General features: G+C 35.4%; 1 protein-coding gene across 4 annotated transcripts in view; it reads right to left on the bottom strand.

Annotated features, from left to right (window-relative positions):
• Window positions 1–26,706, bottom strand: part of BLTP1 (bridge-like lipid transfer protein family member 1) — a 205,100-nt gene that overhangs the window by 107,899 nt on the left and 70,495 nt on the right. For all 4 annotated transcript variants that reach the window (XM_024745037.1, XM_024745040.1, XM_024745038.1 and 1 more), the window contains 8 exons: window positions 21,906–22,133; window positions 20,974–21,111; window positions 14,329–14,508; window positions 11,667–11,795; window positions 9,538–9,657; window positions 8,556–8,836; window positions 3,222–3,472; window positions 323–581 (listed from right to left, as the gene is read on the bottom strand). In XM_024745037.1, coding sequence (XP_024600805.1) covers window positions 323–581; window positions 3,222–3,472; window positions 8,556–8,836; window positions 9,538–9,657; window positions 11,667–11,795; window positions 14,329–14,508; window positions 20,974–21,111; window positions 21,906–22,133 — 1,586 coding nt within the window. The remainder of the gene's footprint in view (window positions 1–322; window positions 582–3,221; window positions 3,473–8,555; window positions 8,837–9,537; window positions 9,658–11,666; window positions 11,796–14,328; window positions 14,509–20,973; window positions 21,112–21,905; window positions 22,134–26,706) is intronic.

Genomic DNA, 26,706 nt, shown 5'->3' with positions numbered 1-26,706 from the left:
GGCCAAAAGAAGGACCAAAAAATATTCAACACACTGGAAGGATAATATCCAAATGTTAACAATGGTTCACTCTCAGTGGTGGGATGACAAGAAATATTCATTTTTCTTTTACTTTTCTGTATTTTCCTAGCATCTGGAATGAATATATATGTATTACTTTTGTAATCAGAAAAACAACAGCAAATGGACATTTAAAAATAAGTTCAGGAGGAGAAAAAAATTCTCTACAACAGGTGAGTTGAGAGGAGAGAAGTTTTCCTTGCCACAGTTTTAAGCACTTGTAATCCTACGATCAGGTTTCTAAATCTAATTGAATACTGACCTCACTTGGCCATCATCTCTTTTCGTACCATGCAAGAATTCTTTTTGAACCAAATGATTATCGGCAACAGAAGAGGGACTTTCCTTTTCACCAGCCAATAGAGGCTGTGCAGCACTAGAACTGCTATTCTCTTCTGAAGAAGAGGATGAGCTATGAGATCGTAATGGTACTTGAAGACTAAGGTGCTGAGTTTTTCTCTCTACTTCTATTCCCACTGATTTGTTTTCCCATTCTTTCCTCTTCATGCCATTCACATTACCTAAACAAACAAAAAAGTGAGTTACATAAACATAATAATTTCAAAAGCAATCTATGAAAAAATATGATAACTTAATCCAATTCCCTGTTTTTAAGTATATAATCATTTAAAAAAAGCACAAGTAACTAATTTCACATAGCAATATGCTAAACACTACAGAAAGATATCAACATAAGTATGAATCCAGAGTCCATACACAGTGAATTTTCTTTTTTTAAGCTATTTATATGAAAATTTTCCAACTTAGAAAACTTTCAAGAGTGGTAATCAAGCCATCAAAGATATTTTACTCGAAATTACCTATCTTAAACACTTTGCCCCCATTTACTCTATTTTTATAAATAGACATAATATTTTTGGAACCATCTGAGAGTAATTTGCAGATGTAGTAGGCTTTTACCCTAAACTTAAAGGTTTCTTTCCTAAGAATAATACAAAAACACAGTATAATTATCAACTTGGTATATTTGGTGTTTATACCATACTGTTATCTAGTCTACCACGTGCTTTCCAATTTTCTCAAATGACCCAATAATGTCCTTTAAAGCACTTCTGCCTTCTCCAGTATAGGATCCAATCTAGGTCTGTATATTATTACATTCAGTTGTCATGTTTTCTTTAATGTGGAACATTTTCTCAGTCTTTTATAAGAGCCCTGTGATATGTTATGTAAATTGGGGGTGGAGAGGGATAAAAGGAGAATTCTATAGCTGCTTAGATCCAAAAAATAACTACTGCCCTACTTCCCCTCTCCTCCAGCCATCCTTGTGCTACTCAAGAAAGAAGAACATACTAGTAGGAGAAAACATCTCTCCAAGCAGAAGGCACTTCTAGATGGAACTTAAGCGGTAAGAAGACTTAAGAACTTACAGTATAAGTAATATTATTTGCTTCTACCACCACAAATGTAAAAATCCAACAAAAGTCAAAAGAAAAATGGGTTTGAGTCATTTCTAAGTGATAGGAAACTAGTGTTCATTGACCTTCCAAGGAAATTCTTTAGTTCCATCGATATGCCCTCCTTGATTCTATCCTGACACTGTACATCTATATGTGGCTCCTGGAATACACAGGGACTAATTCCAATCTTCCCTGCACAAGAAACTTATGGCAATTTACCAATTACAGCTCATTCCTGAGAAAATCACTAGGAGACACAGACACACCCTATTACACGGTATAAGAACTAAAATGAGGTTTCTTTTGTTTACTGTTAGAGAAATTGCTATTTTCTCCCTTTTATACCATGTGTAAATTCCCTGTAGATTTTCTTCCTTGAGTTTGCGATAGTTAAATTTTGATCTGCAGATCAGAAAATCAAACAACAACTTTATAAATAGTGCCAGCTCTAGTAAGGTGGAAAGAACTAAAGTGGTTTCGATGACTGTAATTCTAGTTTATGCTCAGCCATATACATGACTTTTTGACTTCATGCAACTCAGCCTCAGTGACGACCTCAGTTACTTCACCATATACAGGGAAAATAAAGAACTCACATGGTAGTTTGTGGATGAAATAAGAAATGCCTGTGAACACCTTTAAAAACAAACATTATTCAAAAGAAATAAAGTAATATTATAAGAAGACAGCTAAGTAAATTTTATTTCGTATGTTTCTTGACCTTTAAATGTCAAGAAGTTTTGGTGTTTGCTGATTTTATAAGATAATCTACTCTTATTCTAGTAAAACTGCTGAAGTCAAGTAATCTTAAAATAACATGTACACATTTATTAATATTCAGTGAAATATCATTTAAACAAGAATTTGGCATATGTAGTTGTCTAGCTCTTTCCTCTAAGAGCTCCTTACACATGAAAATCAATCCAATAAATTCTTAAAGTTAAAACTACTTCTTTTCTATCTTTGTCTACTGACAAAAGGCAGAGCTAAGTTAATGTTTCTGAATGGATCAAGGAAAAATAGCTAAATACTGGTGAGATGTCAAGACTTTTCTACATTTCACTTCTTGACAGCATGGCAACTTAAGCAGTTAAGTATTGCACTTAATTGTAGGAATACACAACTAAGAAACACAAAGGAAAATGAATTTCTGAAGTCTTTGGAGAAAAGATGCTAGATAAATATAAATCCAGTATGCCTAAAGCCACCATTCACTGTTCATATCAAACTCATGTATTTGCAAAGTTATCCTACAGGCTCTAAGACCAAATTTCTCTTCTTGACATGTACAGTTTTAGTAAGAAGAATATTTTGCAAAAGTAGTGGATAAAATGAGGGCCAATAGTATAAATATTTCTATTGATAAGTTTTTCCTATAAAAGTAAGCTGGTAAAACAATCGTTACCTCAAAGCATAGCTATTCCTAAGTATATTTCTGGAATCTGGATTCTAGGGAAATAATGATATATAAGGAAATATTTAGAATAAGTTGGGCTAGGAAAAATCACCCATGTTAACAGCAGAAGATCTGAATAGTAGATCTACTTTTGCCTTGTGCAACTCTGAAAAACTCACTAGTCTTATTTGGCTAGAGTTAATCACCTGCAAAACAAAGATTATACTAAACCCTACATGTAAGACTGCTCAAAAAACTAAGTTGAACAAAGTAACACTGAACTTCTCTCAGAATGGCATAGGGATGAAGATAATAAAAGATTAACACAAGTGACAACACATTACCATCTACAATTTTGGGAACTTCTTTAGTAATGATCCGTTCTCCAGGCTGTAGCAGAGACTGTCCATAATACATATCAGACTCTGCACTCGTGCTTGAAAATGCAGAGCTACTGGAAGGTGTCAACTCTTCAAGTCTGAAGAAATCTAGGCCAGTTACTGTGCCGCCGAAGAATCTGCAGCCACCAAGACAACCACACTTGTTCCTACACCTCTTATTCTTCAGGGTATCATCTGGCCACAAAAACCACAACCTAAACAGAACCCAAAATGAAACAAACAAAAGAACAACAACATAACAAAAAATCATTAAGAAATCAGAAACTTTTGAGCAGATAATCAATTAAATATAACAGTTAATATTTTTTAAAGAAGTTTGTTTTTACAATGGACTATCTTTTTAGTTACTTTGCCTTTCTTAAAAAAAAAAAGTCTCACCATGGTGATATGAAAATAGGTAGGAACAATAATGAGAAATAGAGCACATGTTAAAAAAAAAAAAACAAAGAGCTAGGGCTTCGCTGGTGGCGCAGCAGTTGAGAGTCCGCCTGCCGATGCAGGGGACACGGGTTCGTGCCCTGGTCCGGGAAGATTCCACATGCCGTGGAGCTGCTGGGCCCGTGAGCCATGGCCGCTGAGCCTGCGCGTTCGGAGCCAGTGCTCCGCAACGGGAGAGGCCACAACAGTGAGAGGCCCGCAAACCACGAAAAAGAAAAAAAAAAGCTAAAAAAGCATATATATAAAAATTAGACATTTAAATCCAGTTTAAAGACAGCAGTAAACATTCTCAAAAGAACTAAAAATTTAAACATTAATCTAAAAAATAGCCAAGAGACTTCCGTGGTGGTGCAGTGGTTAAGAATCTGCCTGCCAGTGCAGGGGACGTGGGTTCGAGCCCTGGTCCGGGAAGATCCCACATGCTGAGGAGTAACTAAGCCCTTGCGCCACAACTACTGAGCCCGTGTGCTGCAACTACTGAAGCCCGCGCACCTAGAGCCTGTGATCTGCAACAAGAGAAGCCACTGCAATGAGAAGCCCGTGCACCGCAACGAAGAAAAGCCCACACGCAGCAACGAAGACCCAACGCAGCCAAAAATAAATAAATTTTTTTTAAATTAATAAAAATTTAAGAAGTAGACAAAACTATTAGTATAGATTATGCTTAATAGATTATTATCTTTAGCATTTCAGAGCCTATTTCTAGTACACCAAAATGTTATAAATATGGGGCAAGTAAAAAATTATTTCTCAATAAAATCAAAATAATGCACCATTCTATATTTTAGGAAAATAATTGTAATGATTTTGTAATAAGGACTCTGAATAAAGTATTGAGAATTAAGACAATAAGATGTCTGTAAAATTCTGTAAAATGTCTGTAAAATTCTTCAAGCTCTGTGAGTGACCCCCACAGAAAACTGTCAGCATTTATTAACTCCCCTTCCTTAAAAAATATTATATAAGTCTGGGAAATATATCTTTATTCCTTTTTTTTTTTTTACTTTAATAAAACCTCATATTAACAGTCTATTTTTCTAAGCATTTCCACATGCATTATCTCACTGGATCCTCAGGGCTCTCATAGGAAGACAGAATAGGTATTGCATTTTCACTTTATATTCATTCATTTATATTTCCTGAACACATCTACTGTGTGCCTTGTATTGTGCTAGGCAAAAATGACATAGCCTTATCCGTGTGAAGTTTACAGAACAGAGGCAAAGACAGGCCACAAATAAGAATATCTAATCATAAATTACAGTAAATGCTCTGAGGAAAAGAACAGGGTGTTGTGACAAAGAAAATGCACGTAACCTTTCAAAAAATAATATTTGAGATGTGAAAAATAAGATGGAATAAATATGTCAAGCTAGAAGTGAAGAAATTAATATATCAAATTAGGAGAGGAATATCCATCTAGAGAAGACAGAAGGAAAAATATGTATAACATATGTAAAGCACCTGATGCAAAATCTGGAATACAGAAGTTGCACAACAAATGTAAGCTCCCCTTCCCTGTCTTTATATAAACCAATGTGCTAGTTCTCAAACTTCAGCTTGCATTAGAATCACCGGGAGGGCTTATTAAAATATGGAGAACTAGGCTCCACCTCCAGAGTTACTGATTGAAGTCTGGGAAGGCCTGATTACTAACAAGTTCCAAGGAGGCCTTGGTGCTGGTGGTTTAGGAACTATACTTTTCAAAAATACTAATCCAATGAAACTAATGGTCTGGGAGTCCAGTAACTTTTCCAGTTTTATCAGAAATGAATACACCTACTCCCCAAAACTCCTGGGAGTCAAATATGCACTAAGGCAGCCAAAGCAGAAGATCAGTGAGCTACCATGTAGGGAGAAGCAATTCACCACGGGCCCTAAACAGCCCTACTTGTTCTTGCTGGATATGCCAAGAATGCAAGGCTCTGACCAGGCCATTTCTCAGGATTGTGCTGATAGTAAGCAACCTTAAGGGATGAGGTAATGTCTCACCCTGGAAAAGAGCAGGCTTGCTTCCACTTATTATAAAAGTAGAATTTTTATTCTTAGGTAGAATCCCTAAGCTCAGTGTGCCTCTTCTGTAATGCATCCCACTATGTGTAAACATCCATCATGGGTCTTTTCTGACACCCCCATGGGACTCAAGGATAGGGGTACCAGGTTTAGCAAATAAAAATACAAATAAGTTTGTCCTATGCAATATGTGGGGTGTACTTATACTAAAAAGTTATTTGTTGTTTATCTGAAACAATTGTAACTGTGCATCCTGTATTTTATCTGGCAATCCTACTTGGAGGGCACAGGGAACCAATGCAGACATTTTTGACTCTGGCTAGCGCTTTTTCTGTAAGTAATAAAGTCTTCTGTCTCTCACCAGGTTTCTTATATCTTCTGGCAGCACTCAGGAAACTGTGGCAGGATAATTTGTCAGCTTGTAAGTAGGATAAAATCTCAAACTCCTCACAATTCTGAACAAACCACAGCACTGAAACTAACCTAAATGAGGCCCTAAATCACATGAAGCCACCTCCTTAGCTTCACTAATACCTTGTACTACCACCTGACCTATCAGAACAGGCACTGGGTTCATACTCACTGGCTTCCTGAGCAATATTTAACAAAGAAACCAAAGTTTCTTTAAACAATATTCTCCACACATGAGTTTTCGTACTTAGATTTACAAGATATCAACATCTTAAATAAACCTAAAAGGTTAATGTAATCCCAATAAAAACCTCAAAGGGAATTCTTTTAACTAGAAAAACAGTTCTTTGGGAAAAGTTAATAGATGAAAATATTTAAACATTTTGTGAAATGAGTATGTGTTAGGTATTAATTTTTCCTCTATATTTGAATAGATATTTGCAGAAAAATCTATTTACATCCTTGGCTGTATTAATGCACACACACCATTAAAAATCCAGATGGTTTAGAGTTTTTCCTCTATATCTGAATAGATATTTGCAGAAAAATCTATTTACATCCTTGGCTGTATTAATGCACACACACCATTAAAAATCCAGATGGTTTAGAGTTTTTCCTCTATATCTGAATAGATATTTGCAGAAAAATCTATTTACATCCTTGACTGTATTAATACACACACACCATAAAAAATCCAGATGGTGTGTATTAATGCACATACACCATAAAAAAATCAAGATTGTTAGGAACAGAAAAAAATAGGAAAGTACAGGGGTCATGCGATTACTAGCAAAAAGAGTGTTCTCAAATTAGTACAAGAAATTACAAAAGGGAAAGGTTAACATATTTGAATACATAAGAATTAAAATCTGTTTAACATAAGAATAAAAAAATACAAGAAACAAACTGCAAAATATTAGCATCAGGGATCAGAAAAGGGCGATAATCTATAAAGAGCTCTTAAAAATTGGTAAGAAATATACCAAGATTCCAATAAATGAATGTATGTAGAATACTAGCAGGCAATTCACAAATGAAGAAATAAAAATAGCCAATAAATATTTGAAAAAAGGTATTAAACTCAAAATAAATGCAAAATAAAGCAAAGAGATACCATCTTTCGGTTATTATAAAACACTCAAAGGGTAGCAAAGGTGCAGTAAGACAGAAACTCTCCTAAAAAGCCACTGGGAATATAAAATGAAATAATCCTTCTAGGAAGTAGTTTGGGAATGCATATAAAAAGCTCAGTTTTTAACACAGTCATACAACCCTTTAAGGAAGCTATTTAAAGGAAATACCCAGAAATCCTGGGAAAAGCTTTGATGTATAATGAAAAATTTAGAAACAATCTACGTATTTAATGTAAGGGCAATGGCTAAGTAAAGCACAATATACCTTTTTGATGGGTGCATTATCATTTGTTTAAAAGGAGCTTGACTCACAGCTTGCAGACGCCAGCCTCCTGACCCAGCAAAAACAAGCTGCCCAAGGGCTGCAACCAACGAAGAACCCACAGCCTCTCCAGTCTCCTCCCTTCTCTCCTCTGTTCTCCAGACTTGCCTACGGTTTGCCACAGTTTGCTTGTCTTGAACTGCAATTCTTTGCTATTCCCAAAAAAACTCATTTTGCTGGTAAAAACAAACCAAAAAATGGGCTCTTTTGTTTTTTTTAAGGGCAACATTACATATATGCAGGATTTTTAAATGTAAATACAGGATGATTTCAAGTATAAGAAAAATACACTAAAAATACTGGAAAGAAATGTAACAAATTCAGTGTAAAAGGGCTATAATTATTTTCCTTTATTTCTTAATAATTTTCTCTATTTTTAAAATAAGCTTTATAAACTTTAGAAGGGAAGAGATGAGGGATGGAAAAAGTCATACTATCATTTTAAACAGATGTAATTCAGTAAGAAGCTTTGTCAACTTTTTAAAAAGCAGATATAATCATTTCTTAAGGTTGAGGTACTCTGAGTCTTCCCTGCAGTTGTGAAGGCCTACAAAAGAAGTTTTGTAGAATACATGGTGATTAGTAATGGTGTTTTCTAGGAATGACATATTGGAAGTGGAGGGCTGTGGTGATAGAGAAGGGAGTGTAGTGCTTTACAAAATGTTATTTGGGGGCCAGTAATTTATACTCGTTTCACTGTTGACATACACAGCATGGGCTTAGAAACACATCAAAAAATAATGTTTTTTTCCAGCAACCACACCATCATCAGATGATGTATACAATGTGATTACTTAAATATAAAATCTTTATTTATTCATTGAGGTATACCCAGCACAATCACATTCAGTCTTTATTTTAGACATTCTTATTCCATTCTTAACGGTAGAATTTCCTCTATAATTATCTAGTAATTTTCATCTGAACTTGAGACTATTACCATTCCTAAATTTCACTTACCTCTTAGTTCTGGTATCATGAGTTTCTAAGAAATGTCTTTGCGCCTCATGTTTAGAATGATGATCAGCAGCTAATGCAATATCAACAGTAATAAGTCCTAAGTTGGCTGACCCAGCTTCAAGCCAGTAGGCCCTCCGTAGCACTGCAGGCTGAAGCCCAACTCTGGAATTATTCAATTGTTCAATGTACTGTCTCACTTGAAAATCCTGAATTGCAGCACTTATTCCTTCCCCAACCGACTGATTGTGGAGATTACAGTTTGCAACCCGAATTGCACCCATCTAAAGTTGAATGAAGAAAATGAAACAAAACTGTAGTTTCTGTATTTTTAAGCAACTTAGAGTAAACTATAGAATAAGTAATTATTTCAAATTGCATGAAATATAAGGAAGAAAAGAAAGGGAAAGGAAAAAAGAGAAAGGGGAAATAGAAAAGATAAATGCAACAGAATAAAAATAAACATTCAACTTAAAAAAGAGGATAAAAGGAAAAGAACATAATTCCAAAGGAAAATGAGAGATGGAGGAAAGAAAAGTTAGAAGAGTAGTAAGTAATGAAATCACAGAATCTTAACAAGGCTTGATTTTAAACAGTAACCAGTAAGCAGCAGTGGCAAACAAATGTTTCCAGGAGCCAGACAGGAAATATAAATGAATAAAACCTAAAGGGATTCAAAATTAAATCTTTTAAAAACATTACCAATTTACGTTCCTGCCATATAAGCACGCTACCGGTTTATATCCCTGCCATAAAGCAAGGTTATAATAATTCAGTTAGAGTAAAAAAGTAGTGAAAGTGTGCCTTTAAAAGTTAAGACTGGAAGAGAACACAGATGGTATAAAATAGAAAGCTATCTCCTAGAATTCTGTACTATTCTGCGAGATGGCAAACTATAAATATGTGTTTTATTTCAAGAAATGGAGGTTTGGTTTGGCAAAAAGGAAAAAGAATTACACTGGCCAAGAAATAGACAAATGTGTACCTTTATATTTGTAGCACAGCCATGCTCCACAATATAAATATCAGCTCCATCTACTGCTAAACGAGTCATAGTATACTTCAAATCATCTGAAGTTGGACAAGGCCCAGGAATACAACTCAACTAAAATGAAATGGATTGAACAATTAATTCTTCACCATCAATTCATTATTTTGATACATAAATCTGCTTATTTAAATAAACACAAGTCTTGTAACATGTGTATTTTAAAATATCAATTAAATTTAACTTTTTTATAATGATAAATTATATATTTATAATTAGATATATTTATAATGATGAACAAAATAATCAGCAATTAAAGTCTTGCCAATTAGAAAACTAATCATAAGCAACCATGTGTCACTTTCATTCAAAAGTGGCATGTGGCAATACTATACTGACAGAATACATATAAAACTTGTTATTGAAACTCAAAAAGAACAGCCAAAGGAAACTGATAAACAACTTCACAGGTTTATAAGGACTGTATAGGAGTTTAAAGTTGTAAGATTTTCTTAAGAGTATTTCATATTCCATTCACATGCACATTTTTACACACATCCACAAATATATGAACTGTAAATGTTATGATGATATCTAGGAAAATCCACACAAATTTATTTTTGTTTTACTCCTAAAACATAGATTTGGTCATGATTAGGTTGGAAGATAACATACATATCCCCAACTTCAATGAACTTCTTTGGGAAATGGCAGCCCTGAATAAATTACCAGCCCAACAGCTTGGACTCTGCTCATCAGTGGCAGAGCCAGGACTAGAAGGCAGGTGTCTTGTATGATAGTCGGTGCTCTATACTAATATATTTCCTCCACACGAAATAGACCTTAAAAAAAATCTGACCTAAAATGACAGAAAGAATATCAGTGGATGTGTGGAATAGTGTCTCACTGCGAAGGGTCACAAAGGAATTTCCTAAGGTGATAGAAATGTTCTAGATCTTCATTGGTGGTAAGGGTTATACCAGTACATATAACTTTTCTCAAAACTCAAACTTAAAAAGGGTGAATTTATTGAATGTAAATTATGCCTCAATGAAGTTGATTTTTTTAAATTATAATACAACTTAAAAGCTTTGAGTATAAGTAGGAAAAAAAAAAGAGGGAAGAGATACCTACAAGTATGTACAAATTATTGGTAAGAAACTAATGACTAAGGAACCAATTCCCTGGAGCCTGGCATTGCGTTTATAACAAGAAAATAAATAATTTTATCACCAATTACAGCTGTTTCCTTTATTGATGGTAAATTAACACAGGTTACAGATTTTCTTGGACATAAAATTAAAAGCAGAATGAATTACTTCCAACTCACAGTAATATAATAGCAAACATACAGTTTGTATAACAAAAGAAAAAAGAAAGGAAAGACACATAGAAAAGCAACTAGAAAGAAAAACTAAACTGTTAGCAATGGCTATCTCTATGTTGTAGAATTAGGGTAAGTTATTTTTCTTTTTTGAAACTACAATGTTTTCCAGGTTTTCTCAAAGGAGCATACTTAAAAAATGTTCCCCACCCTAAATGCATAAGGAACAGTGCTTACTACAAAATAACACTCTGCATCTCTCTGCCCCTGTACATGATTTTAGGAATTACTATCTACTTTTTACAACCCTCTTGAAGGTACTGTAATGACCCTTAGTCGCGGTAGTGCAATGAGGTAGAAAGAGTGTAAGATCTGGAGTCAGGAAACTTGGCAAATGCCCCACATTGCTAATCATGTTAAAGGAGAATATGTATGTTCCAGAAGGGTCTGCAAACAATGCCATGTAAGGAATTTAACCTTCTTCCTCCAATTTCTAAACCTTCTACATAAACACACATCCATATCCCAAAGAGTTAGTATAATAATGCAGTAAGAGATAAGACATAATTTTATAATATCTCCATTTATTTGTGAATGTATGTTTTAATAATTACCTCATATTTTAAATATTTACAACTAAATAACAAGTGGCTATACATGTTCAAAATAATTTTAGTAATTGAAAAAACTGAACTTTGGTGTTTACTTGATGCTATGTGTAGTTGATTTAAAGCTGATATCTCTTTCACTTCGAAAAAAGCCATAAATGTTTATAATACTGCTAACATATCTGTTAACATACCTTGGATTCACAGAACCGACGATCAATTCCATGCTGACATACTATTACTGATTTTGGTCTTTCCAGTTCATACTCCCGACATACGACATGAAAAACAAATGTCTGTCCCCACTCCAAGAGACAAGCCAGCTGCAAATAAGCCATGACAGGTTGACAACACTGTTAGCATTCTAAACAATTGTTCAGAGTTTAAAAGCTTATCAAGAATATTAATACAGCTTGAAAGAATCCAAAGAGTGCCTTATACCTGCTACATAATCTACTTGTTAACCAATATCATTTTTCTACCTTGACATCATTTATAAGCTTGTGTTACTTTTCATTTGTGGATGACAAAATGCATTGCCAAAATGAAAACTCATTTCAACTGAAAAATTCAACTTCAGCAACCTCTAAAGCAAGTATTTTTTTCAAGGTTATATCTTTCTTCTTATATGATTAATCGGAATCCTCTGCACAGAAAAGCACCTAAAATTCTCTACCTCATAATAAACCAAGCTTTGAAGTGAAATTTGTATCTATTAAGCTACAATTTTAGAAAATCAGGTATTCTGAAGATTGAAGAACTTTTAAGAATAGAAGTTTAAGTAAGTATATATCAATTTTTCATCAAATCTTGAGTTTGAGAAAAAAACCTTAATTTTATAATTGGTTAGTTTACAATAAACACTGAGACAGGGGTATACACGGTATTATTCCCCCCCCAAAAAAAGTACATATCTTGAACTCTCAGAAAACACGAATTTCACTTTTAAAACATACAAAGAAGGGAATAAACACTAAAAGCACCTATGGATTCATGAACCTTGCAGGAAACAGTGATGCCATGATTCTAGTGCAGAAGAAAGAGAAATGTTTCATCTTCTAATTAGGGCAACATATATGAGAGTCTAGCAATCTTTAGATTAAAGGAATTGTGTCCAATCTTAGAGGGTCAGCACAGCTTCACTGCATGCTTGCTGGGAACAAACTGTTTTGTTATATGCTTCAGTTTTTACTTGTATATTTAGAGACAGAAAATGGCAGATAAAAAGACAGTTATGAGGCTACTGAGCAATGAATATTTGTTTTCACCATTATATATTTCTTTCCATTCATTATATAAAATATCCCTTTTCAATTCCATTCATTTTCCTACTATTTCTAGAATCTTAATTTTTGCTGCCCTCCAACAATTTCCTTCAGATACACAAGGTATCTAGTCTTTATTCACCTGCTTGCTGCCACTACCTACCTCTAAATTACACGTATTTCATACTCATTCTGTAATTCTTTATTAAAAACTGAGTATGTACCTTTCTACCACATTCCAATCTTTTGAAACACCAATTATGAAACGCACATTATAAATACAGGCATACCTCAGAGATACTGTGGGTTTGGTTCCAGACCACTGCAATAAATTTGCAATATAGTGACTATCACAATAAAGCAAGTCACAAATACTTGGTTTCCCAGTGCATGTAGAAGTTATATTTACAAGTAACTAGTAGTCTATCAAGTGTACAATAACATTATGCCTAAAAAAACAACATACATACCTTAATTAAAAGATACTTTATTGCTAAAAAATGCTAACCTGAGCCTTCAATGATTTATAATCTTTTTGCAATAGTAACTAACATCAAAGATCACTAATCACAGATTACCATAACAGATGTAATAATAATGAAAAAGTTTAAAATATTGCAATAATTACCAAAATGTGACACAGACACATAAATTGAGAAAATGCTGTCAGAAAAACGGTGCTGATAGACCTGCTTGATGCAGCATTGCCACAAACCTTCAATTTGTAAAAGAAAAAAAGCAAAATCTGTGAAGCACAATAAAATGAGGTATGCCTGTAAATGGCTCAACAGGTGAAATATTACAGTAATACAGACATTCAACTAAATTTCAATGGTCCATTTCTAGAACTAAATACAGTCAGCCCTCTGTATCCTTAGGCTTCACATCTGCAGTTGGTTGAATCCACAGTTGGTTGAACCTGTGGATGCGGAACCTGTGGATAGGGAGGGCTGACTATAACCCTTTAGGCATCTGAGACTCCTCAAGACTAAGTGGGACAGTGAGGGGGGGAAGGAGAATTTATCCAAAAGGATCACAACTAGCACTCCAGATCAGATTTTCTTACCAATAAATTCATTTTTATTTTTCTAAACCAGTATCCATATCACTAAGTGGAGGTTCAAACAATTTTATCTTGTTTTGGGACATCACAAGTAAAGAATGATGCTACCTTAATAGTATAAATGCTGTTTTCAAATCCTACTTAAGAAACATACAAGGAAAAGTTCTTAGAAAATTATTCTGTGTACAGGGAAAACAAGATTGTTCCAACAGTGGAGAGCCAAGTAATGTAATTTTAATAATATATAATTTGATTTCCAGAAATTTCTCATCCTGAGTTTTTCTCAAAGAAAGTCTTGAATTCTTGAAAGTATTACACAGAACTATAAAACATCACACCCGTCAATTTTAGGTGGCCCAGAAAAGTGACACTTGTCTCTGACTCATATAATACTAAGAAAATTCTGAATGGCAAGTGGAAATAAAATGAACATTCAAATGGGCATATAACCTATTCTTGGGGAGGTGGGTGAGTAAAGGAAAAAAAAAAAAAAGTCAGGAGATAGCACTCTGAGAACTGAGAACATACCTGTGGTGCTGTGACCTTAGCTGTAAGGCTTCCAGCCTGCACATCAATTAGCCATGCGTATTCTAAGGAATCACTTCCCAAAGTAAGACCTTCTGCTGAGAACATAGCATGTGCTCTCAGCTGGAGACCTGACAAATTGATGTGACCTTCCCTGAGCACTTCATCCACAGGGGGTCGCTGCTGAAAACAATAATAAGACTGTAAGAAGCATAAGAAAAATCAGCATTATAATTGCTAGCTGCTTTTTCCCCCAGTGACAAAAGGTAAAAACATGCTATTTGGAAAATATGACTTTGGGATCCACAAGCTCCTGACACAACTTGTACCCATAAAGGTAGTCTGTGTTAAGCTTCTTTAGTGACATTATCCATAAGAGCCCAACTGCAAAGCGAGACAGCAAAGTCCTAAAAAAAAAATGCAGATCTCTGATCGGTAACTGCCTCAATGAATAAAAAGAAACAAGTATTATAACTGAGAGGGAATGTAAGAGGCCAATCTTTTGTGACAAGGCAGGAATCATGAGATCGAAGTATTAAAAAGAAGAAAATAACATGGAAGAACAAAGACCATTAAGACCATAAAACAAGGAACTAGCAAAGAAAGCCACCTTTCATAAAGATTTTGAGAATTATGTAAATATTAAAAGGATAGATCCATCTTACAAGAATAATTATATATTCACAACCAAAAAGCAGCAACATTTCAAAGAGAAAATTTGTAAGACTTACTCAGAAAGCTAAAGCATATGTCCTAAAATAGGGTATTCCGTGCAACACTGGTTTCACAGATGGTTATTAGAAATACAGAACAAAGTAAGTTTGGTAATGCCCTACCCACCAGTCACCAATTTCTATAGGATCTACCTCCCAATCTCTCACAAATGCACCGAGTTTCTTCCAGCTTCACTGTTATCATCCTGGTCCAAATAATACAACCTCTTGCCAGGATCTCCCAAGCCTTAACTTTTACATATCTCTGGTCCACACTCTACAAAACCACCACAGAGATCTTTTAAAATCAAGTTTTATCATGTTTTTATCTTAAGACTATTACATGCTACCAAAGTACCTCATTCCTCTCCTTGCAGCACTTTTTACACTTGAAATTATTTATCTTAATTTTACCATGACAGTCTTTTTAGTGTGTGTGTGTGCAGGCCATCTTACAGGATTAATGTTCCTTGTTTCAACACAAATTTTGGGAACTGCGTTCATAAAAAAGTGTTTTTAAGAATAGAGTTAAATTGAATTCATAAAGAATTCTTAAAAGTTCATTTCAAATTGTGAGTATAACAATAGCTCTAGAAACTCTTCTGACACATTTTAAAATTTTATTTTCATCTAAGCTGTGTGACAGTATATATAATCACTTAACTTCTCCAGGCCTCAGTTCCCTTCTGTTTTATCTGATGCAGCTGGAGAAGATGGTCAATAAAGATCACTTCTGGCACTGAGATTCAAAAATTCTCAGGATAAAGCTTTTGATAGCTTTTTCTGAGCTCAAAAATACACGTGGATCTTGGCTTGGAAGAATCAATAGTGTTAAAATGTCCACACTACCCAAAGCAATCTACAGACTCAATGCAATCCCTATCAGAATTCCAATGGCATCTTTCAAAGAAATAGAACAAATAATCCTAGAATTCATATAGAACCACAAAAAATCCCAAATACCCAAAGTAATCTTGAAAAAGACAAAAGAAAGCTGGAGGTATCATGCTCCCTTACCTCAAACTCTATCACATAGCTGTAATAATCCAAACAGCATGGTATTAGCATAAAAACAGACACATAAGTCAATGGAACAGAATAGAGAGCCCAGAAATAAACACACATATATATGGTCGATTAATTTACAGCAAAGGATCCAAGAATATACAATGAGGAAAGGAGAGTCTCTTCAATAAACAGTGCTGGGAAAACTCAGTAACACATACTAAAAGAATAAAACTCAATCACTATCTTATACCATATACAAAAATCAACTCAAAATTAATTAGAGACTTGAATGTAACACCTGAAACCATAAAACTCCTAGAAGAAAATATCGGAAGTAGACTCTCTGACATGGGCTTGGTGATTATTTTTTGAATCTAACACCAAAGGCAAAGTAACAAAAGCAAAAATAAACAAGTGGGACTACATCAAACTAAAAAGCTTCTTTGTAGCAAAGGAAACTATCAACAAAATGAAAAGGCGACCTGCAGAAGAAAAGAAAATATTTGCAGGGCTTCCCTGGTGGCACAGTGGTTGAGAAGCTGCCTGCCAATGCAGGGGACACGGGTTCAAGCCCTGGTCTGGGAAGATCCCACATGCCGCGGAGTAACTAGGCCTGTGAGCCACAACTACTGAGCCTGCACGTCTGGAGCCTGTGCTCCGCAACAAGAGAGGCCACGACAGTGAGAGGCCCACGCACTGCGATGAAGAGTGGCCCCTGCTCGCCGCAACTAGAGAAAGCCCTCACACAGAACAGACACCCAACACAGCCAAAAATAAATAAATAAACAAATAAATTTATTTTAAAAAAAGAAAATATTTGCAAATCATAAATCTGATACAGGTCTAATACCCAAAATATATAAAGAATTCCCACAACTCAATAGCAAAAAAACAAACAATCCAATTTAAGAAATGGGCAGACGATCTAATAGCTATTTCTCCAAAGAGGACATGCAGAAGGTCAACAGACACATGAAAAGATGCTCAACGTCACTAAACATCAGGGAAATGCAAATCAAAACCATAGTGAGATATCACTTCACACCTGTCAGAATGGCTCTCATCAAAAAGAACACAAATAACAAATGTTGGCAAGGATATGGAGAAAAGGGAACCCTTGTGCACTGTTGGTGGGAATGTAAATTGGTGCATCCACTATGAAGAATAATGGTGGTTTCTCAAAAAATTAAAAATAGAACTACCATATGATTCAGCAATTCCACTTCTGGGTAGTTATCCGAAGGAAACACTAATTCAAAGAGACACATGCATTGCCATGTTCACTGCAGTATTATTTACAAAAGCCAAGATACGGAAAAAACCTGTCTATCAATGGATGAATGGATAAAGAAATTATGGTGAATATATATATATATACATACATATATATGTGTGTATATATATATATATATATATATACACACACACACACATACAGTGGAGTATCAGTCATAAAGAAATTATGGTGAATATATATACACATACATATATATTTATATATATATATACACACACACATACAGTGGAATATCAGTCATAAAGAAATTATGGTGAATATATATATGTGTGTGTATATATATACACACATATATACAGTGGAATATTAGTCATAAAGAAATTATGGTGAATATATATATACACATATATATGTTTATACACACACACACACACACACACACACACACACACACACACACAGTGGAATATCAGTCATAAAAAAAGAAGGAAATCTTGCCATTTGCAACTGGACCTAGAGGGCAATATGCTAAGTGAAATAAGTAAGATAGAGACAGACAAATACCATGTGATCCCTCTTACATGTGGAATCTAAAACAAAGCTCACAGAATACAGAAAACAGATTAGTGGTTGCCAGAGGTGAGAGTAGGGGGTGGGGGAAATGGGTGAAAGGGGTCAAAAGGCAAAAGAAAATAAAGTGCATTTGGCCTTAAAGTTGGGGGGGAGGGGTTCATGCAGACGAGACAGGGGGTATTGAGGGCATGATGCCTTTATCCGTCACTACCACCCAGCTTGTCTATTTTTATTATTTTTAGCCACATAGGTTATCACAGGGACCATCCAAATGTATTTTCCAAGAATGTCCAGGGCCCACATATGCATCTGCTGTTAGTATATTAGAGTACCATCAGAAAGTTAGCTATTTATGACTTTCGAATGCCACTGGACCTACACAGACACTTAGGTGAGTTTATCTCAGCTATTTCTCAAAGGCAATGAAGTCCACTCTTTGGAAAATACTAGAAAATGAAGGTTGATTTCTTGGTACTTCAAACCCAACATGCCCAGAAACGCATCATCTTCCCCTATAAACCAGTTCCTCCTCCCGTATTCTTTATCTCCCACTGGCTCAGTTAATTGCCCAAGGCAAAAACCAGGCATCATCCTGGATTCTATCCTCTCTCACCACCCACTGCCAAAAAAACAAAAACAAACATGTGGATCTTGGCTTGTCCTAAAGGTAAAGCCTACCTAGTCACCAATAAAGATTATATTCTAAATTTTATTACGGCTTGCATCGTTTAGTGGGTTGAATTGTGTCCCCTATGAAGACACATTCAATTCCTAAGCTCAGGTACCTGTGAATGTGATCTTATTTGGAAATAGGGTCTTGACGAATGTAATCAAGTTAAAATGTGATTACACTGGATTACAGTGGGCCTTAATCCAAGGAACAGTGTCCTTGTAAGGGGAAAACTTAGACACACAGACTCACGGAGAGAATGCCACATGAAGACAGAGGCAGAGATTTGAGTGATACAACTACAAAACAAGGAATGCCAAGGATTGTTAGCGATCACCAAAAGCTAGGAAAAGACAAGGAAGGATCCTCTCCTACGGCCTTGAAAGAGAGCATGGCCCTGCCAAACACACCAGTTTCAGACTTCCAGGCTCCAAAACTGTGAAAGAATAAGTTTCTGTTGTTCTAAGCCACCGAGTGTGGGGTACCTTGCATTGGCAGCCCTAGAAAACTAATATACATCAAAAGATGATCAAGTAAAAAGTGTGTGGTTTCATAAGTCAGACACAATAATAGACCCATCACATTAGATCCTTAACCTTGAAGTTCTGCACTAAGACTAATGCTACCAGAAATAAGCAGCTACAGGTGAGTGACCCAGAACTGAGTCTTGAGGGCAGTCACGGTGTGAAGCTTCCCACCACGAAAGAGTATTAGATAGTATAAAGACAAAAGAAGAAAATATTTCTTAGGAATGCTAGCACTACAAAATGTAAGCAAATTAAGTAGATAAGCAAATTCCAAGAGAATATGTATAGACTATGCTTGTCTTCGGGGTGAATTATGAAGTGTTAACCATCCAGGAAACAAAACATCACTAATACTTCTACTACTGCCTTGATATCTCCATTCCCTGAATTCCTTTTCTTATCACCAAATAAATCACACTTTACACTTCAGTCTCTGTACAAGTTTGCCAGTAATTCTATAATTAGGGTTAATATGAACTTTCATAATAAACTCAATAAAATATTTTTTATATCTACTGAAGTCTTTTGAGAATGCAGTGATTAAAATAGAAGTTGAAGTATCACCAGGTACTCATAAGCGAGCAGAGATACTCACCTAAGATTCTCAGAACTCAGTCATAAGAAGATATTTCCCTTTTACCTTTACTAATTTCCTCAACAGACTGAAAAAAGGAGATGGGTTCCCTCTCCATACACTTGCCTCCCAAAATAAAAAACCAACCAATTCTAATGACCCACTAATTAGAGAGAGGACAAGAGTTATTTTTAAGGTTTCATGTGACAAGTTAAAAGTGTTAACACAAGTGAGATTTTTGTGATGATAGAATAGTTCTGTATCTTGATTTTGGTGGCAGTTACACAATCTACACGTGATAAGATGACACAGAACTATGCACACATATTGTGCCAATGTCAATCTCCTGGTTTTGATAGTATACCGTAATTATGCAAAAGATCAACATGGAGGAAACACAGAAACTCTCTGTACTACCTTTGTAACCTCCTATAAATCTATAATTCTTTTGAAATAAAAGTTTTTAAAAAAGAAATATTCTGTGGCAAAAACTATCATACATTAAGTGTTACGTTTTAGCTACTACAATAGAAAAATATAATCAGTTATGGCAAAAGAGTGAAAAGGGGTATGCTCTTTTAAATAAGATGATCAGTTACTACATAGACTCCATAGTGAGTTATCATTCATTGATGATTCACGGTCAGATTCTTCCTCCTGTTTATAATTTTACTTTGCTTTGTACTAAAAAACATCATAGTTCTAAAGCATACAACTTGACTAAAAGTAGGAAAGAGCCTTAAAGTAGTGGTAGATGCCAAGAGAAGCCATTGGCATTAAAAAATAATAATAATAAAGTAATAATCTACCCAGGAATGTAAAATATTCCCATTTGATGAATGTCACCAGTTCACTTCCAAAAGAGCCTCAGGAATATCTTGAAGGAATTAACAAAGTATCTGGTAGGTACATTAGATGAAAAGAATAAATCATTGACCATGTAGGTACGCATGTTTTCAAGATTTATGGTACTGGTTAATATTAATACTTAGGTTGTGATTTTCAACACTATCTACCAACATTGTATACAATTAGTTTTTCCCTTCCATAAACATACGAGAAAGTTAGAAAGTATTTCTTTCCATTTCTAAAAACAATAGATATTAAATATAATTGTTTGGGATCATATAAATAAAGAAATAAGCAGAGGAAAAAAAAGAAGAACTAAAATTCTTGAAACGATTCTCATATATACACACAATACAAAACTGCTTAATACAGTTAAATTAAAGGACTCTAATTTTAAGAGCTATATATTCCATGCTCTGAAGTTAACACATTGTTTTGACCCCAAAAATAGTAATAATAAATCTCTAAGTCTTTACCATAACTCAGTTTCACATTACCTGATAGTTATCACTGACAAACACATTCAGGGGTGACAGGACAAGTTGCAGCATGGTCTCCCTAAATCCTTTTTTCATTTCAAAACATAGTCTTTCCAAAAAAGCTGTAGGACACTCAGGGCCATCAGTAGTTCCATGCTAAAGTCAAGCAAAATACGATAATCAAGATACAGATAAAGACCAAGGAAGTACAGGAAAATAAAAATTACATTTATACAATTAGAAGACTCATATTTTACAAGGAGAAACAATGCTTACTGACAAAAAAAAGTATTCTGTCCCCAGAAAAAGACATTAGGTTCACTAAGCACCAGAGCTGATTCCTTTCCCGTGCAACCCTAGAAACATGACATGGACCCAGTATGCAGCACAATGCTCTAGGGCCACACCCTCCCTATCTGGCCTGGCTCCAATGGCCATGGGTTCTTTGGACAATATAATCTGATTTCAAGTCAGCCCCAAGAGGCCCAAGGGTCATCCTTTAGAGTAAACCAGGATACTGTGCTGAATCCAAACCTCTGACACAACTCAACCTCCAGGGTCAAGTCTGAATCTTGATTTTGTAATAGGTTTAACATCCCAGACTGGTCTGGAGCTAGAGATAAAGGCTAAAAAAATGTGAAGTCCTAGGACATCCATCAGGCTAACTATAAACCTAGCAACTCAACAGCATGGCAAAATGTTCTAAACTTATATAGAACAGCAAAGAAGGAACTAAAGTGAAAGAAGAAAAACAGAATGGAAAATCATCAGTGATTGGGTAATTATACTATGAAAAAAATAATAAACTAGCTTTATAAAGATAAAAGGATAAATTCAGAAGTGTTTTTGAATGTGAATTTTTTATGTAAGTGTGCACACACAGACACAGTTTCCTATGCTGAGTGGATTTCATAATAAACTCCAGACTATTTCGACACGTAAACACTTACAACAGGAAGACGCCCGTGAACTTTGTGCAAATTAACAAGTACAGTAATATCCCAAGGACGCAAGGTAAGCGGATGAATTGACTTGGCTGAACTTTCATTTTCTTTTTTGTCATTTTCCATTCCAACAGCAGTCCACCCAGAGCTGGATGATGTTGACAGTGACAGAACAGGACTTGAAATAACCTCTTCAAAATCCATATACATGTCATCTTCCCCAAAGTAGTTTTCCTACAAATATTAAGAATAAATTGCCATCAAAAGAGATATGTAACAATAACATTTCATCTTGGAGCCTGAAATCTGTAAACTAAGCAATTCTTTAACCTCTTTTAAAGCATCAGTCTATTTCCTTTAAATGAAAACAAGATACATATATTTAAGGCACCCACTTAATACTTAACTACATATATTTAAGCAGCCACTTACTTGGCTGCTTAGCAAATAACTATTCCGTAGCAAAAAAAAAAAAAAAAAAACCCACAAAAAGTTACAGAAGTTTGTAGTAAAGCTTCATGATAACACCACCTCTAATTACAGCAAAAACTTGCAATTTAGATCCTAAAAGAAACCTATGAAGATTTGAAAGGTTCAGTTGTTTTCAATCTGTGCTTCTCAGAGTTCTGAGGTAATAATACCCAGAGATATCCTTTGAGGGAAGCAGATCAATTCACTAAAAATCAATTTGGAAAAATCCAATTAGCTAAATCTGTAATTTATATATTACAGTTGGAATATTTATCAGGAATGTTTTAACAGCTTTAATAAGAATGCCCCATTTTGGTTACTTGTGACAAAAACATTATAAATAGTTACCAAAACTTCCTTTCACACAGTTCATCCTGGTTTCTTAAGTATTCGAATTTCAGAAGTGTTTCAACAATTAATATCTGGTTTCTTTTGCATCAGAATTTAAATTTCTTTTTTAACTGAAATTCTTTTTCCTTCCTATTAATTCCAAATTTAAATTTTGCCTATTTGATCTGTCAGTAGTAATGAAAAAGTTGTTAAAATATTCCAATTAACACTGTTGACTACATTTGCTCAATATTAAAACCAAGGTAGTATTTTGGTAAATTCTGCATTTTGGTTATTGACATATTTATTTTCTGGCTAGGGTTCTGGATATACGGCCAATGAATATCCTTTCACAGGAAAGGATATTGAAGGGCTTAAGGTCATTCAGTTAATTACTGGCAGGGCAAATATTAAAATCCCAAACATACTGACTTGCAGAACTGGGGTTTTTTCTCTATTCTTTACTGTCATCTGCCTCTATATAATACGGGTCCTACTTAGAACCTGCTTGATTTAATTGTGCTTAAATAACTCCGAAGCATGGACAAATTCAAACACAAATAGAAAGGTAAATAAATATTGGTTTTTATCCTGAATTCCAACATTAAATTTGTAAAACTCAAAATAAATATCTAATTGATTTCAATCAACATTAAAAACCTAGAGTTATTTGGAGCAGTAGTTCTCCCTCAGATCATCTGAGAAGCCTTTTCAAAACATACATGCTGTCCCAGTCCTGGAGATGGGTTCATCAGGTTTATAGTGGCCATGGAGTCCAGAGACAAGTAGAAAATGGAAGTTCCTTTGGTGATTTTACCTGCAAATGGCCTCCAGACCTAATCATCTCTGCCCTACCTTCCCTCCACACAACTTATCTAAGGAGTCAATGTATTCTATTGATGTTTATTAGCTTTCAACATACTAAGAGTTACCAACAAATCATTAGAAATGTTATTTTTATTTTAGCTAATTTTTAATAACACTAGCCTAATAATTTCTTATTTTTAAAAGATTCCCTTGTAGTCTCTTACAATTTTTAACCCTAAAAAAAAAAGGTTCCTGTAGATTCCTACAATTAAAGGAAAAAGATTCTCTTGGGCATAATGTTCAATTTGCTACTAAACCAATCTCCGCTTAATTATCTGAAATAGAAATAACTCATATCAGACTCTTTAGGGATTACTGAATCTCCAACATAATAAAAGACATCTGCTAAGTTTTATTAAATTGTCAATGACTGTTTTTAAAGAGTTATAAAACACTAGGAGTCTTTTATGCGTTAACACATTTGTACCTGTTGAGTATTATCAACAAAATGTACTTTTTAAATCATAACTCTTTAAAAGCTAGCCTAATGTTAAATGTTTAAATGTTGGTGTCTGATTTAAGTTTTGTGAGGAGTTTTAGTATGTGAGTTCCATCTATAAGAGTTAATTTCTTAAGGATTCACTAAAAAATTACCAAAAGTTTGATTGAAGTATCTGGCAAGTAGTAATATATTATGGTAAACTTTTATGATATTTTAACAGTGAATGTATACAAATATTTACAAATACAAATAAAAATCCTATTTCCATTTTAAACAACCCTAGAAAAAACCATTGGCTTACAGAATTGGGAAAATGTATTCTTTTGTCAAGTTTTTAGCATGTATGACATTAAGAATGATAAACTACATTTTCAGTTTACTTACGAGGCCTCTGTAATTTTAATTTCCCAGAAATATTTTATTACATGAGTATCAAGTAACCTAGTTTAAGTAACAGGAGACTCATTTTTTTCCCCAGCTAAAAATTAATACTTATCCAATCATACTCATTTCTCAAAATAAAAAAAGAAAAAGGAAAAAACAGGTATTATCATCAATAGTTAGAAGACAGCTAATAAAATCAGAAATGAAGGAAAAAAACCCTACAAATACTCTGTTTCCAATATCTTTTTTTTAAATCAAAACTTGATAGCCAGGCTTCTCTTCAAGACCAATAAAACTATTTTTTAATATTTTTTATTTTTTACATAATTTTTAAAGGTTATATATACTCCATTTACAGTTATTACAAAATAATGGCTATATTCCCCATTAAAACTATTTTTTAATAAGAAAAACATATATGTCATATATATCCTTAATCCATGGTTACTATTTGCCACCACTGATATGCTATCACTACTTAGATTCAGATTTCCTTCTTCCATTAAGAATAAATGCAGGAATATGGCGGAAGAGTAAGACGCGGAGATCACCTTCCTCCCCACAGATACATCAGAAATACATCTACACGTGGAACAACTCCTACAGAACACCCACTGAACACTGGCAGAAGACCTCAGACCTCCCAAAAGGCCAAGAAACTCCTCACGTACCTGGGTAGGGCAAAAGAAAAAAGAATAAACAGAGACAAAATAATAGGGACGGGACCTGTACCAGTGGGAGGGAGCTGTGAAGGAGGAAAGGTTTCCACACACTAGAAGCCCCTTCCCGGGCGGAGACTGCGGGTGGCGGAGCGAGGAAGCTTCGGAGGTGCGCAGGAGAGCACAGCAACAGGGGTGCGGAGGGCAAAGCAGAGAGATTCCTGCACAGAGGATCAGTGCCGACCAGCACTCACCAGCCAAGAGGCTTGTCTGCTCACCCGCCAGGGCGGGTGGGGTCTGGGAGCTGAGGTTCGGGCTTCAAAGGTCAGACCCCAGGGAGAGGAATGGGGTTGGCGGCGTGAACACAGTCTGAATGGGGCTAGTGCGCCATGGCTAGCCGGGAAGAATCCGAGAAAAAGTATGGACCTGCCGAAGAGGCAAGAGACTTTTTCTTCCCTCTTTGTTTCCTGGTGCTCTAGGAGAGGGGATTAAGAGCGCTGCTTAAAGGAGCTCCAGAGACGGGCGAGAGCCGCGGCTAACAGCGCAGACCCCAGAGACGGGCATGAGACGCTAAGGCTGCTGCTGCCGCCACCAAGAAGCCTGTGTGCGAGCACAGGTCACTATCCACACCCCCGTCCTGGGAGCCTGTGCGGCCCGCCACTGCCAGGGTCCCGTGATCCAGGGACAACTTCCCCAGGAGAACGCACAGCACCCTCAGGCTGGTGCAACGTCACGCCGGCCTCTGACGCCGCAGGCTTGCCCCGCACTCCGTGCCCCACCCTCCCCGCAGCCTGAGTGATCCAGAGCTCCCGAATCAGAGGCTCCTTTAACCTGGTCCTGTCAGAGCGAAGAACAGATGCCCTCCGGCAACCTACACGTAGAGGTGGGGCCAAATCCAAAGCGCAGACCCCGGAGCTGTGAGAACAAAGAAGAGAAAGGGAAATCTCTCCCAGCAGCCTCAGAAGCAGTGGATTAAATCTCCCCAATCAACTTGATGTACCCTGCATCCCTGGAATACCTGAATAGACAATGAATCATCCCAAATTGAGGAGGTGGACTTTGAGAGCAAGATTTATTATTTTTTCCCCTTTTCCTCTTTTTGTGAGTGTGTATGTGTATGCTTCTGTGTGAGATTTTGTCTGTATAGCTTTGCTTTCACCATTTGTCCTAGGGTTCTGTCCATCCGTTTTGTTTTTTTTTTTATTTTAACTTAAAAAAATTATTTTTCTTAGTAATTATATTTTCTTTTAATAACTTGTATTTTATCTTACTTTATTTTACTTTATTTTATCCTCTTTCTTTCTACTTTTTCTCCCTTTAATTCTGAGCCGTGTGAATGAAAGGCTCTGGATTAAGTGCTCCAACCAAAAGACACAGGCTTGCTGAATGGATACAAAAACAAGACCCATATATATGCTATCTACAAGAGACCCACTTCAGACCAAGGTACACATACAGACTGAAAGTGAGGGGATGGAAAAAATATTCCATGCAAATGGAAATCAAAAGAAAGTGGGAGTAGCAATTCTCAAATCAGATAAAATGACTTTAAAATAAAGACTATTACAAGAGACAAAGTAGGACAGTACATAATGATCAAGGAATCAATCCAAGAAGAAGATATAACAATTGTAAATATTTATGCACCCAACAT

This window comes from Neophocaena asiaeorientalis, unplaced genomic scaffold (genome assembly GCF_003031525.2).
Source record: "Neophocaena asiaeorientalis asiaeorientalis breed wild unplaced genomic scaffold, Neophocaena_asiaeorientalis_V1.1 scaffold65, whole genome shotgun sequence".
NCBI classification, from domain to species: Eukaryota; Metazoa; Chordata; class Mammalia; order Artiodactyla; family Phocoenidae; genus Neophocaena; species Neophocaena asiaeorientalis.
Note: the sequence above shows the minus strand (reverse complement) of the source record. Positions and strands in the feature narration are given on the sequence as shown.